Raw genomic sequence first — 12,212 nt, forward strand, 5'->3', positions numbered from 1 at the left:
GTACAATTCCACTATTCATTCATTCTCACATTCACACACTGGTGGAGGCAAGTTACAGTTGTAGCCACAGCTGCCCTGGGGCGAGGCTGCCATATCGCGCCATCGGCCCCTCTGGCCATCACCAGTAGGCGGTAGGTGAAGTATCTTGCCCAAGGACACAACAACCAAGACAGACAGAGCTAGGGATCGAACCGGCAACTTTCCGGTTGCAAGATGAACTTCCCAGCCCTCTGAACCACGGTCACAATAAAGACATGATGGTCATTGTGGCTTCTGGATGGGGGTTCTTTGTATAGGGACTTTAAAACTGAGAAATTCTCTGTACACTCCACCTACATATGTGGTTAAACGTTTCTCAGTTATTGAGCCTTTGAAGAGCAAAATATCAAATATTTTAAATGTAATTGTTTGTGGCAGTGCTACAAGCTGATCGCCTCTATGCCACATCACGTTGATGCAGTAAGCCGAGGGGAAGGAGCCTGAACTAAGCACAGAGTGTATAAATGAACATGCTTTTCCGAAGCTGGACATTATTTTATTGTAAATCCTTTTTTTTAGTTGCTCTTATGAAAGATTATAATCTGATATTAGATACTGGATTTCTAACTTTCATGAGCTATAAGCCTGTATGCTGTTTGTCATATCCTTGCCTGGACATGTGCACCACATCCAGGGCTGCTGCTGCCATGTTTAGATCCCACCCTGGAAGTCCCCATTCTTCCCACTTTAAACTATCCGCAATGGTTACCAGATCTTCTCTGCTGCGTCAAAATTGCAACCCTCATGGTAAAGAGGTTGAAAACACAGGGCATGCGGTGAGTGAAGATTGTGCTGCTGTGACTAAAAAACATTTTCACGCCAGGCCGCAGCACGGCTGAGGCTGTTTGCACCGAGTGGTCGTCTCACTCTGGGGTACTTCATTGGTGCATCAACCGGTGATTGTGAAAAGAAAGAAAAGGAGAAAACAGATGACAGATCATTTTCCCGAGGTGATAAATCACTCCAAGGTTTGAAAACTGCCTCAGCGGGAGCCAACTGTCATCACCATCGGCTTTATCTGACACCAAGTTTATGTTTGCTCTGAGGTAAGTTTGAGGTCAGCGGTTGCTAAGCACAGACTTCCAGTCAGGCATCTAAAGGTCGCTGCAGTGCTGGAAGCGGTCCAGGTATGCACAGTGACGCAACCTTAAACTCAATAGCAGCCAAACCGGAATCAGGTGTGGTTCGTGCTTTCAGTGATCGTAGAGGTAGACGGTCACGCCGTGTGTATCCATCGGCTGAAAAAACTCAAAATAAGGAGTAGGAAGGAATGCTTTGATATTGCATAATATGATTTTAAGAGGAAGACTTTAGCTAATTATGTCTGCTATGGTCTAAAAGCATCTCATGCAATGTTTTCTAAACTATGATCAGTGCAAGTGCGCGAGTGGGTTTAGAGTGTCAACGCTGAGTCGTGTGTTTTGCAGCTCCCGGCAGGGTGGGGCCGAGGCTGCGAAATGAATCCAACCGAACAGGATTCAGCTGGAAGAGATCTGTGCTCCATACCATCACCAAGCAACCCGACTTGAACATGGATGACAAAAGGAACACGTGTATGCCTGTGAGTGTGTTTGTTTGTGTGCGTGCGTGTGTGTGTTTGTCTGTTGTTTGTCTATTTCTGTGTTTTTTGTTTTGTTCTTTTTTGGGGGGGTTTAAAGAAAAAGGACAACACTTAACATCATCAGACTTTTCAGCTCACATCCTCAAGAGCTGATCAACCAAAGGTGGGAATCTTCTTCAAGAGAAGCTTTGATCTATTTTGATAACTGAAAAAAAAAGGAACGTAACAAAAAAAGAAGTTTAAAAAACTCTTTGGAAAAAAAAAAATTAAAAGAGGAGGAAAAGACAGAGCATTATTTTTGTGTACGTAATATAGCAAATTCTTATTTTTAACTGAGCATTCTGGATGTTTCAGAGTGATTCAAGGAAGAGTTGAAACACAATGTGTCTTTTTGATTTTTTGTTTTTTTTGTAAAATATGCAAAGGTTTATTTTTATTTCCTGATGTCTGTTGTTGTTTGACATTCTATTTGCAGCAGCGGGACGGGTTGGGGTTCGGGGGTGTGCGGGGAGGGGGGCAATTTGTACAGATTTTAAAAAAAGCAAAAAAAAACTTACAAACACTTCCGCTGGTCTGGTGTGTCGAGTCGCTCTGACTGTGGGAGGCAAACCGTTTAAAGCTACTTCTTCCTGTAACTGCTGCAGAGATTTCTCATCACGCACAGATGATGACAAACATCGACTGTTTATAGTTTAGTCAAATTAATTCTTCTCTTTCTTGTTTTTTCGTTTAACTTTAAATCATTCTTTCATAAGAGAACAAAAGACAATCAATTATTTATATTTATATTTGAATTATAGTTCTATTTTTTAGAGGTTCTAGATCAGCGAGGCATACGTTTATACAAAAGGAGTTATTTAATACTGTAGTCAATGAAAACATGAAAGAGCTCCCCCCCCCTCCCCCCTAGCTGAGCTCCAGTGTTTGGCTCATGAATTTAATTTTTAATTATTTTTTTATGATTGGATCACTCTCAGTCCACATATGCTTACAAAAAAAACCTGCACCTACTGTTAATAGTTAATACTTTACTACATCCTCGTCCATGAGAAGTGGTTTTAAGCGGTTTTGTGGTGGCGAACCATCAGGTATCATTGAATTCATCCTCTGCCTGAAGTGGTGACGTGTGCACGCATTACAAAGGAGAGATTATGTGAAAACAAAGAGCAAATGCAGTGACTAAATTAAGACGTAGCTTAGTGAAAGCAATGAGGGATATCGAATGGAAGACTAACAAAATCCCTGAGAATAATTAGTTTGAGAGGAAAGGGAGCTGTAAGTCTTTTTTTTTTTTTTCAATGCTGCTGTCACCTGAGTTTGATTCTTTGTCAGTGATTTTTGTTTTTTAGTTTGTAGAAAGTTAAGTGTCTTCTGTTTTTTCTCTCTCTCTCTTTTGTCTTTCACTTGAAAGTCTTTGAGCTAATTTGCCTTATTTTTTGATGAGTTAATCTTACAAGTAGATTAGATTTTAGCTGTAGATTTTTAGCTTTTTATGGAGTCGTTTTTTTTTTTGTTTGTTTTGTTGACGCTGTTTTCTTGTGCGCGTTGTTTTCTTTTCACATGAATTTCCGTTCCAAACCTCGCGTCGTCTGTCCCGACATTGCGTCTGGCCTCTTTAGCAGAAAGCCTTCCAGAATGGAGAGCTGAACCAAACAGTGACTTTACTTAGTGCTGATCCAAATCACTTCTACTGATGCTGCTGCATCGGGCTCGGACAAGCTCATAAACACACAAACCTGGGCTGTTTTCAGCTTTTTAAGTCAGCACACCGAGTTAAGCTGTCACCACGTACATCCAAACATGTTGAACTTTAATTTATACGGATATCAAAAACTGTACATATGTAGATAATAGAAATAATGGTTTTACAAAGGAGTGCTCACTAGACCATGGAAGTGCCATTAAAGATGATTCTTACAGCCTTTAGTGAGACAGCAAGTCTGAATGACTTTGTGAGTGATAAAAAAAAAAAAAAGTCTGCAAAAACTCTTTCTAGCTAAGCCTTAATGTTTTTCCTCTGGACGAACTGCCCGGTTTCACATAGATTTGACATGAGTTTGTATATACTGTGGAAATGGCAGCAGGGTTGTTTGAACTTTGAGTCAGTTGAGTTAGACGTAGAATTACCAGGAGCTTTTCTTCCTGTTCTTTAACCATTCATGTTTGAATCCAGTGAAAAGACGAACGAGATAACATCTTCCCCAAGGCTTACATTGTTTTTTTGCAATTTTTCTGTTGTACATTTCTGCAACCAAAGATGTTTTAGCCACCCACCGCTGTCTCCAATCTCCCAAGATGCTCGTATGTTTTGTGTAATGGTATAAAATGCCTTTTATTGACTCTAAGAAAGAGAAAGATGGCAATAAGAGTGTTAACGTACACTCAATATTCCAAATTATGACTACAGTTTGAGGACTTTTTCAGCTCTGTCTTAGAAAGTGTTTTTGAAAAGAACAAATCCAGCTGCTTAACCCTAGTTCCCCTTAGCTTACATAATGAGTGCAGGACAGCATGCGAGCAGACTTTACCGAACTCAGCTACAGCCCCACCGATATATCGCCTGCCGATATTATTAGCTGATTGCCGATATGTCGGTGTCAACATTTATAAAGCCCGCTAAGCGAAGATGAGACGAGAGAAACACCTTTCCACCATGTTATGTGTTGACACTGCATGGTTTGTCCACCAGAGGGCACATGTTTGGAATTCTGCAAAACAACAACCGGCTGATCCGAGCAGCATAAACAAGGAATCCACAACTTGTGATAAGAAAACATTATTTTTAGATAGCATTGTCATATTGTCTTAGTAAGGACACAAAAACAAATCTACAAACCAAAAAATTTATGTTGAAAGAAAAAAAAAGTATCAGCCGATATTTGAATCACCAGCTATCGGTACTAGTATCGGTCTTAGAATCCTATATCGGTCGGGCTCTTGACTCAATGGACATTAAGAAAAACGGAGCACAGATTTTACGATTGGTGCAAACACGAACATTTTCAGACACAAGCAGATTTTGTAAATAGCCTGTCTTTCCTTGCACTTCTTTCACCGTTTTTTTCCCTTTCTTCTTGTGTGTTTTTGTGATTTTTAATTTTTTAGTATGAATTATAACCTGTCCAGAAAACACAGTGACTTGCAAGTTTTCAGATTCAGCGCACCATGAAGGAAAATGTTCTGAGAAATGCTATTCCATATATTAGCCATCACTTTTAATACAAAACAAGATTTTGAAACTATGAAATGACCACTTGTTACAATGCAGTGTTTATTTATTTTTTTAAAGCAGAGATGACAGGACAGGAAACTAAAGGAACTGGCCTTTTAAATGACATAACAAATATAGGAATACTAAGACTACATGGAAAGTACACAATATTTGAAATAAAATAAAAAATACTCATTGCACTTGCATTTTTAGTCCGCATAGATTTGTAAATGCTATTTGTATCCATCCTAATGTCAATTTGACAGCTTATTTCATAGTTTCAAAACATTTTGCTGCTAAAACAGGATTTCCAAACAGCTGGTTTAATAACGTCACATCTGGATTTTCAAAATGTTTCATTTTATTTCAGTTTGGTTAATACCAGTGTCGCAATTTTTTTCTTTTTAAACAGTTGAGTCATACTGTTGTGTAATACTACAGTTTACTATATGTTGCAGTAGTGAGCAGTTTAACTAGATAAATATTCGATCATTTTAGCAAGAAATGCTGTCTTAAAGTAACATTTTTGATCCACAAACACAGCTCTACACTGTATAAACTGTATTGTGTGGATCACAAGCTTTTTGAAAATTCAGATTGGCGCATTTCACTATCTGTTTGTGAATAGTTTTCTTATTTATACAAGAACTCATTTTGTACAGTTTTGTTAGAGGAAAGAGGTTTTGATATTTGGTTATTTTGCAAATGCCATTTGGCTACTTTTGTCTTCCTGTGCCAGAGTTGCTAAATTGTCTGTAACTTGTGTTTTTGTTTTTCTTTTGTTGTTGTTGTTTGTTTTTTAATTGATTGAGATTTTACTTCTTTCTTGGTTTTCTCTTTGAATTTGAATATGTCAGTTTTCTTTTTTAATAAAAGTCTTGTTTCAATGTTTTTGTGAGTGATTTATTATTGGCTGTTAAATTTTTGCTAAATTAGGGGTGTATATTACATATTATGGATGCCTGATCTTGCAGTATCATTAGTCTTATTTTCTTAATCTTTAAATTGAATTAGTTTTTGCAGGAAGCTAAAGTCCACCTGCTTAAATAAGTACTTAACCAATAACATGGCAACAACTGCATTTAGGAACGTAGATATGGTCGAGTCAACCTCCTGATGTTCTGACACATGGAAAAGAAAGTTGATTTAATAGGATAGCAATTTCCATTTCCATCTCTTTATGAGCAGTGTGCCAATCTTGATGGCTGATCCAAGAGGGTTAGTGCAGTATGCCACGAAGCACAGATCATCTCAAGTGACAATAAGTTCACTGTACTCAGATGGCCTGAATAGTCACCACATCACTCAGTCCAAGTGACTTCTTCAGGCTCAGCTGACTGCAGGTTTCCCTAACCTTTACACAATGACTGAAACTAGCACCACTGATGAAAAATGGGCTGTAAGGTCAGTTTCTTGATCATTAATATGCATGTTATGACCATTGATGAACAACCACTGATCAGAGACCATTGATGCCAGTATGAACTAAAATCTCTGAGGAATGTTTCCTCCACCTTGTTGAATCTGTGCCATTAGCTTGGTGTATCTAATACTGGTCAGTGTACACACAACTCCAAACCCCACAAGGATGGTGTAGTTTGCTCTGTAGAAACATACAATACAAAGAAATGTTATTATTGTTTAATTCTGTAACATTAAAATTAACAATTTTTATAGGTTTCATGTGTTACTTTAATTACATTGCCACTTACAAGTCCATAGCCCGTGTTCTTTGCAAAGAAATGTATAGTGTTTTTTATTCATTACACACAGTTTCCAGCGTTCCCATTAATAACTTATTAATCTAAAACTATTTTCTATAACAGCTGAAAGGCCACGGTAAATTCTCAACACCAGTGTAAACAGATCTCTAACAGCCAAATGTACTCTCTTACTCTGACTTACTCTAAATACATTTTCCCTTTGTGGTTGCTGTTTGCTTTCTTTACATCTTAAAGTCTGTTGACTCATACAGTAGCTGCTACTTCCGAAATACCAATGCCCAGTCTGAGCTTACACACATACAGTACATACTGATAATACACTAAACCTATTATATATAATGAAATGAATAAAAATAAAAACAAGTATAAAAGTGCATCTACATATTGGATGTGAAACAAATGATTAAAATAAACTCAACTCCATTATTGGCTCAAGGCTGAATAAACAGAGTGATGCATCCAACTCTGTTTGTACCTGCTTTTATCCACTTAAGAGTCCAAAGTGCCATTCAAAACACACACACACACACACACACTTATAGATTCCCAAGGTAACACCTAGCAGTAGTTGGACGGTGTAGTCTATGGGATTTCAAGCTGGGATTTCAGGGTCTCCATTGATAAGAAGATTATGAACTGAAGAGACTTGAAGGTTAAACAAAGGTTAGATCGATAACACATCACTTAAAGAAAGAGCAAACAGGTTGCTGCAATGAGCCTTGAAGTCATGTCGTTCTGTCGAGAGGTAAATCCAAGTCAAGTGTTCAAATAGTTCAGCTGATAAACATCTTTAGTATGCAGGAGAAACGTGTAAAACAGGCTTCACTCCCGGCCTTCTCCCGTGAGCTGTAACAGGAAGCTGAAGAGGTAGATAATGTCCAGGTAGAGGCTGAGCGTGGCAAAGATGTATTCCTCTGGACTGATGGCGTAGCGCTTGTTTCCTAAGAGCATCTGAGTGTCGAACGCCAAGAACTGTGGCAGAGAAAGGCACAAATGGAGAAAACAAGCAGAGCAGGTGAGCACGAGGTAATCATTTGAAAACTTAGCTGGAAACTAAGACGGGGGTAGGCTGTGTGATTCTCACCAGAGTAAAGAGGATGGCTCCTATTACAGCATAGGTGGCATGTAACCAAGGTACCTGTGAGATAAAATGCATTACAAAACACTTTTAAGAAGGCTAGCAGGGATGCTAATTTAAGCAAGACACAGTGCAAGATTATCTGAGGCTAATCCTTCTTCCATTAATGCAGTACCTGACGCATTAACCCAAGTACTTTTGTTTAACTCATTAATTGCAGCTAATTTGGTTTCCTTCTAGAAGGATGTACATGTTTAAACTCACGTATCCAAAAGGGACGACAACAGAGATGGCGATGGCACAGATGAGCATGACCATACACAATGAAAACAGGACTCCCTGACAAGAGGTGACATCAATCTGCAAGAGAAGAAGAAGATGTGTCTTTTATTGTCTTTTTTTGTTCAAAGCAGTTTGAAGTTCTAGTTTGAAGCAGTTCGCACCTTGCTCTGGAAGCTGAAGATGGTGACAGAAAGACACACCAGAGCTGTGATTCCCAGGCACAGCACCACCGACTTGGTGTTGTAAAAGCTGGAGGAAGCACAAACATATACATTTTCTCTTTCAGCTTGAAAAGACACGGATGGTTCTTACATCCGCAGGTGTATTTACCTTGACAGAAATCCCATCATGAAGGCCATGCTCAGAGTCTGTAGGGAAAAGTTGATAAAAATAGCTTAGAGGCTGAGGCTGAGTGACGGCTTTATTATTGTATAAGGTTTGTATTTTACACTGCATGTTACTCACAAAGAGAACTAAAAGAATTATATTCCAAGGAAACTGCCTCCTGTTATGACAGAAAAGACAGTAGATTTGTTATTTATGCACACAGAGACACATTTTATAGAGTTTTTGCAAAAGAGCATCTTTTCAGTTGTTTCTTGAATTTTTAATAATAGTAATAACTTTATTTATAAAGCGTTTTCAAACAAAGTGCTGTACAACTAAAGGGATAAATAAAATAAAAGTGATACATAGCAATACAGGTAAGAGACACAATACAAGTTAAAAACAATAAAAAATTAAAAACTAAAAGCCATAGAATTAAGACATGTAGGATAAGGTGAACAAATGTGTCTTCAACAACCACAGAGCATGCCTGCCGAATATCTTGAGGGAGGTTGTTCCACAGAAACGGGGCACGAAAAGAAAAAGCACGCTCTCCAATAGTCTTTTTTCTGGCTCTAGGAACCTTCAGAAGGCCAGAGTCCTGAGATCGGAGAGCACGAGATGGAACATAAAGGTGTAAAAGGTCGGAGAGGTATGAAGGTGCCAATCCGTTTAAAGCCTTGTAGGTGAGCAGCAGGACCTTAAAATCTGCTCGAACCTGACAAGGTAGCCAATGCAGAGATCTCAGAACAGGGCTAATGTGCTCAAATTTCCCAGTTCTTGTTAAAATGCGAGCAGCTGCATTTTGCACCATCTGTAGACCTCTAAAACTTTTCTTTGGTAGGCCAGAAAGAAGAGCATTGCAATAATCAATAGGGGAAGACACAAATGCATGGACAAGAACCTCTGCAGAGTCGCTTGACAAAACTTGTCTGATTCTGGCGATGTTCCTCAAATAATAAAAGGCGATCTTTGTTATCTCTTTTACATGAGATTCAAAGGAGAGCACCATGTCGAACCACACACCCAAGTTTTTTACCTTGTTCCTGCAATTTATGGCACTGTCATCAATTTTCAAGATGAAATTTTGGGACAAGTGCTGAAATTTGTGTGGCCCAATGACCGTCAACTCTGTCTTATCAATATTTAGGAGCAAGAAATTATCCGATAACCAGCCCTTAATTGCACATAAACAACATTCTAGTTTAGAGACTTCAGCACAATTTCCAATGGTTAAAGGAACATAGAGCTGCAGGTCATCAGCGTAACAATGACATTTTGTGCTGTTTATTTCTACAAAGACGGTTTACCTCAGGTCTCCACAGCAGGACAGTGCAATGTAGGTGGCAAAAAACATGAGACTAAAAGAAAAAAAGGATCAGAGACAATTTCAAAATGTACATGAAATTTATGTGAGTGTGAGATGAGTTTTCATCTGTGTTGTTTTCGTTTTTGTTTTGTTTTTTTACTTACTAGGATGCCGAGTACAAGCCAGGATGAGTCTGAATAAAAAACCTCACTGGTTCACTGAAATCAAAACAGCAACCAAAAAGAAAGTAAACTGGTGCTTCATAGAATAAAGTAGAAAAAGCTTTATTAGAAAATGACAGTAAAGTTGAGCAAATAAATACAGACGTACTTACCAAAATGTGAAGAGACCAACAACGCCCACGGTCACAAACAGCTGAACCATGAGAATGGCGTAGACCTGCAGGTGGACAAACGCTGTGTCAGAGCGATGTGGCATTTCCTTTTATTAATTTATGTTTTCATGGGGTTTTGTTTGGGGTTTATTTTGCTTCCAGTACCTTCCTGATGAAAGTCCGCCGGATGGTCTTATCATCCCAGGCGAACTGGGCCTCCATCTCAGCATAGCCTGAAAAAGGGGTGGAGGCGTTTCAAAGCTGAACTTCATGACATCACATTGTAGCATTGCTCTGATTACCTACATCATTTTTAATAACTAAGTGCAATGTCATGAAAATATTATTATTTGCATTTAAAATGAAGCTAAACAAAAACTAACATTATTTTTCATTCACATTGTTTCACTTGTTACCACGCAGCTTTGACTACTACAGGTCTAAACTAGAGGACAGCCAGTGTTCGCATATCTGTAACCAGCAGGATACTTTACTCACCTGCTGTTGCCTCTTGATAGCTGGGAGGCTCATTGTCATTGCTCACCTGCTGGTACGCAATCATAATTAGTATATGAATGAACAATAACTGCGTTTACAGCCACAGTACAGTGTTAGACACATGTGCCAGCTATTCTAAAGCTATTGCTTTATATGCACATTTAAATAAAAAACAAAATAGTACAGGAGATACTTTTCATTGCAGATCTGACTATAAAAGCCCCCACGTTTGATTAACTCAAAGGATTATATACATAAACTGTATGTATGTATGTTCATAGACATACTGTTAAACTGTTTCTCTGATCTTGTTGGATTTTGATCGAGTTTGTAAGCTTTTTTAGAGCATACCTCTAAAAAAATATGAATAATTCTAACAATCTTTCACAATAACACGTCTCATATGTAAACAAATCTGTCACTTTAATGAAGGCATTTTGTTACAGCTTTATTTTAAATCAGGAAAGATGAAAACATACCTTTCCCTTTTTCATGTTTTTCCCTTTTTTCGCCTTTATGGTTCTGATGAAGGAACACTCTTCTGAAATCCTTGGTGAAATGGGTTTGTTTGTTTATTTAATGATGTGAAGCTGTTAAATCCCAAATATGTACAGTTCCTAGGCTTCTTCTTTCGTTCGATGTCGCTTCTGTGGCTCCAAAAGCTGTTGTGAGTGGGGGGAAAAAAAGGTTGTTTGCGCAGTAGTTTTTGCTCTGATTTTGTCTGCAGTGTGCGGATTACACTGGAGCTTTATAGGCTGCCATGTAGTTAATCTGCCTCTAACCCTGATCCCACACCACCCCTGTCCCAGCCCTAAAGAGGTCGTTCTAGCAACGTCCAGGTAGGCCCATAACCCTCAGATCCCACCAGAGTGTGCCACTGCTGTTACTTAACAGGGGGGGTGGACACAATTGTTCTGAACAGTATTCAGGGTCAATTACTCATAATTGTGTAAAGCAAGCAGAGGGATTTACATGTCTGAGCTACAGATGATATTACATTATTATTTTAATCCATTTTGAGGTATAAAAAATACAAAGAGAACAGTGCAGCAATGTTGATATGACAGAAAAATGTATTTTTAAAAAACACATATTTACAGATTTTTTGGAAAATTGAGATATATTATACCCATCAAAAACTACCAATCAATTAATGTGGGTCCATCAGTCTGGTGACATCTTTGTCTGCGTGGGTGTAAAAGTACAGTAGGGTACAGTTGGAAGTAGCTTTTCTTTCTTTGCTTATTTTTAGCAAACAGGTTGGGTAAACAAATGACATCATGTTTTTATGTAAGACACTGCTTTAGTAACAGACACACGGCACTAATTAGCATGGAGTTAAGAACATTATGGAGAATACACTGAGATTTACCGGCAAGTGATCACCTCTAATCTGCTTTTACTCAGATGTATTGTACTGTTCCCCTCTTTAATAAGCACAGTTGTGTGGGTAATCATTTATACTTTATTAAAATGTTTATATTGATATTCAATATTTTCTCAAATGCACAACTGGAAGTTTGTTTCCAGCCACAAACTAAATATCGTCAGTCAGTAGGATGAGATTACTTTGTCTCCCATAAGGAGGAAATCATGCAGGATCTAGAAAATGCTGCAACAACAAGTCCCTGAATGTGTACACTTTAAATAAATACAGATCTTTATAAAAATAAATAGATAAATATTAAAATTTAAAAAACTGTTACCTCAAGGCCTCTCTACAATACTTTGAACTGCTCTTGGCAAGATTTTATAACGTGCTTCCAAGAACTGGTTTTTGGTGTCTGCTTTGTGTAGATGTCATTCTGCCTGTAAACACAACAGCTCAGAAAGTTTTGAATGAATTCTG

At 38.3% G+C, this 12,212-nt stretch overlaps 2 protein-coding genes across 6 annotated transcripts in view; one reads left to right on the forward strand and one right to left on the reverse strand.

The window, feature by feature from the left end:
- The window catches only part of LOC309706506 (RNA-binding motif, single-stranded-interacting protein 2-like), a 30,470-nt gene extending 24,768 nt beyond the window's left edge, over window positions 1-5,702 (forward strand). For all 4 annotated transcript variants that reach the window (XM_082533100.1, XM_082533101.1, XM_082533102.1 and 1 more), the window contains exon 14: window positions 1,467-5,702. The gene's annotated coding sequence lies outside the window, so the exon portion shown is untranslated. The remainder of the gene's footprint in view (window positions 1-1,466) is intronic.
- A 734-nt stretch (window positions 5,703-6,436) lies between these two features.
- On the reverse strand, window positions 6,437-11,108 carry faim2b (Fas apoptotic inhibitory molecule 2b). 2 transcript variants are annotated; one of them, XM_082533111.1, is made up of 12 exons: window positions 10,843-11,108; window positions 10,364-10,409; window positions 10,031-10,098; window positions 9,866-9,930; window positions 9,696-9,749; window positions 9,533-9,583; window positions 8,361-8,400; window positions 8,226-8,263; window positions 8,057-8,144; window positions 7,878-7,973; window positions 7,620-7,673; window positions 6,437-7,507 (listed from the first exon to the last, which is right to left on the reverse strand). In XM_082533111.1, exons 1-12 carry the CDS (start codon window positions 10,855-10,857, stop codon window positions 7,358-7,360), a joined length of 765 nt encoding a protein of 254 aa, XP_082389237.1. In that variant the 5' UTR covers window positions 10,858-11,108; the 3' UTR covers window positions 6,437-7,357. The 2 variants fall into 2 exon arrangements, with proteins under 2 accessions (XP_082389237.1, XP_082389236.1); XM_082533110.1 differs by having other exon boundaries at window positions 10,364-10,412.
- Window positions 11,109-12,212: the final 1,104 nt, after the last annotated feature.

The sequence above is a fragment of the Aulonocara stuartgranti genome (assembly GCF_965226115.1).
Source record: "Aulonocara stuartgranti genome assembly, chromosome: 5".
In the NCBI taxonomy this organism is placed as follows: Eukaryota; Metazoa; Chordata; class Actinopteri; order Cichliformes; family Cichlidae; genus Aulonocara; species Aulonocara stuartgranti.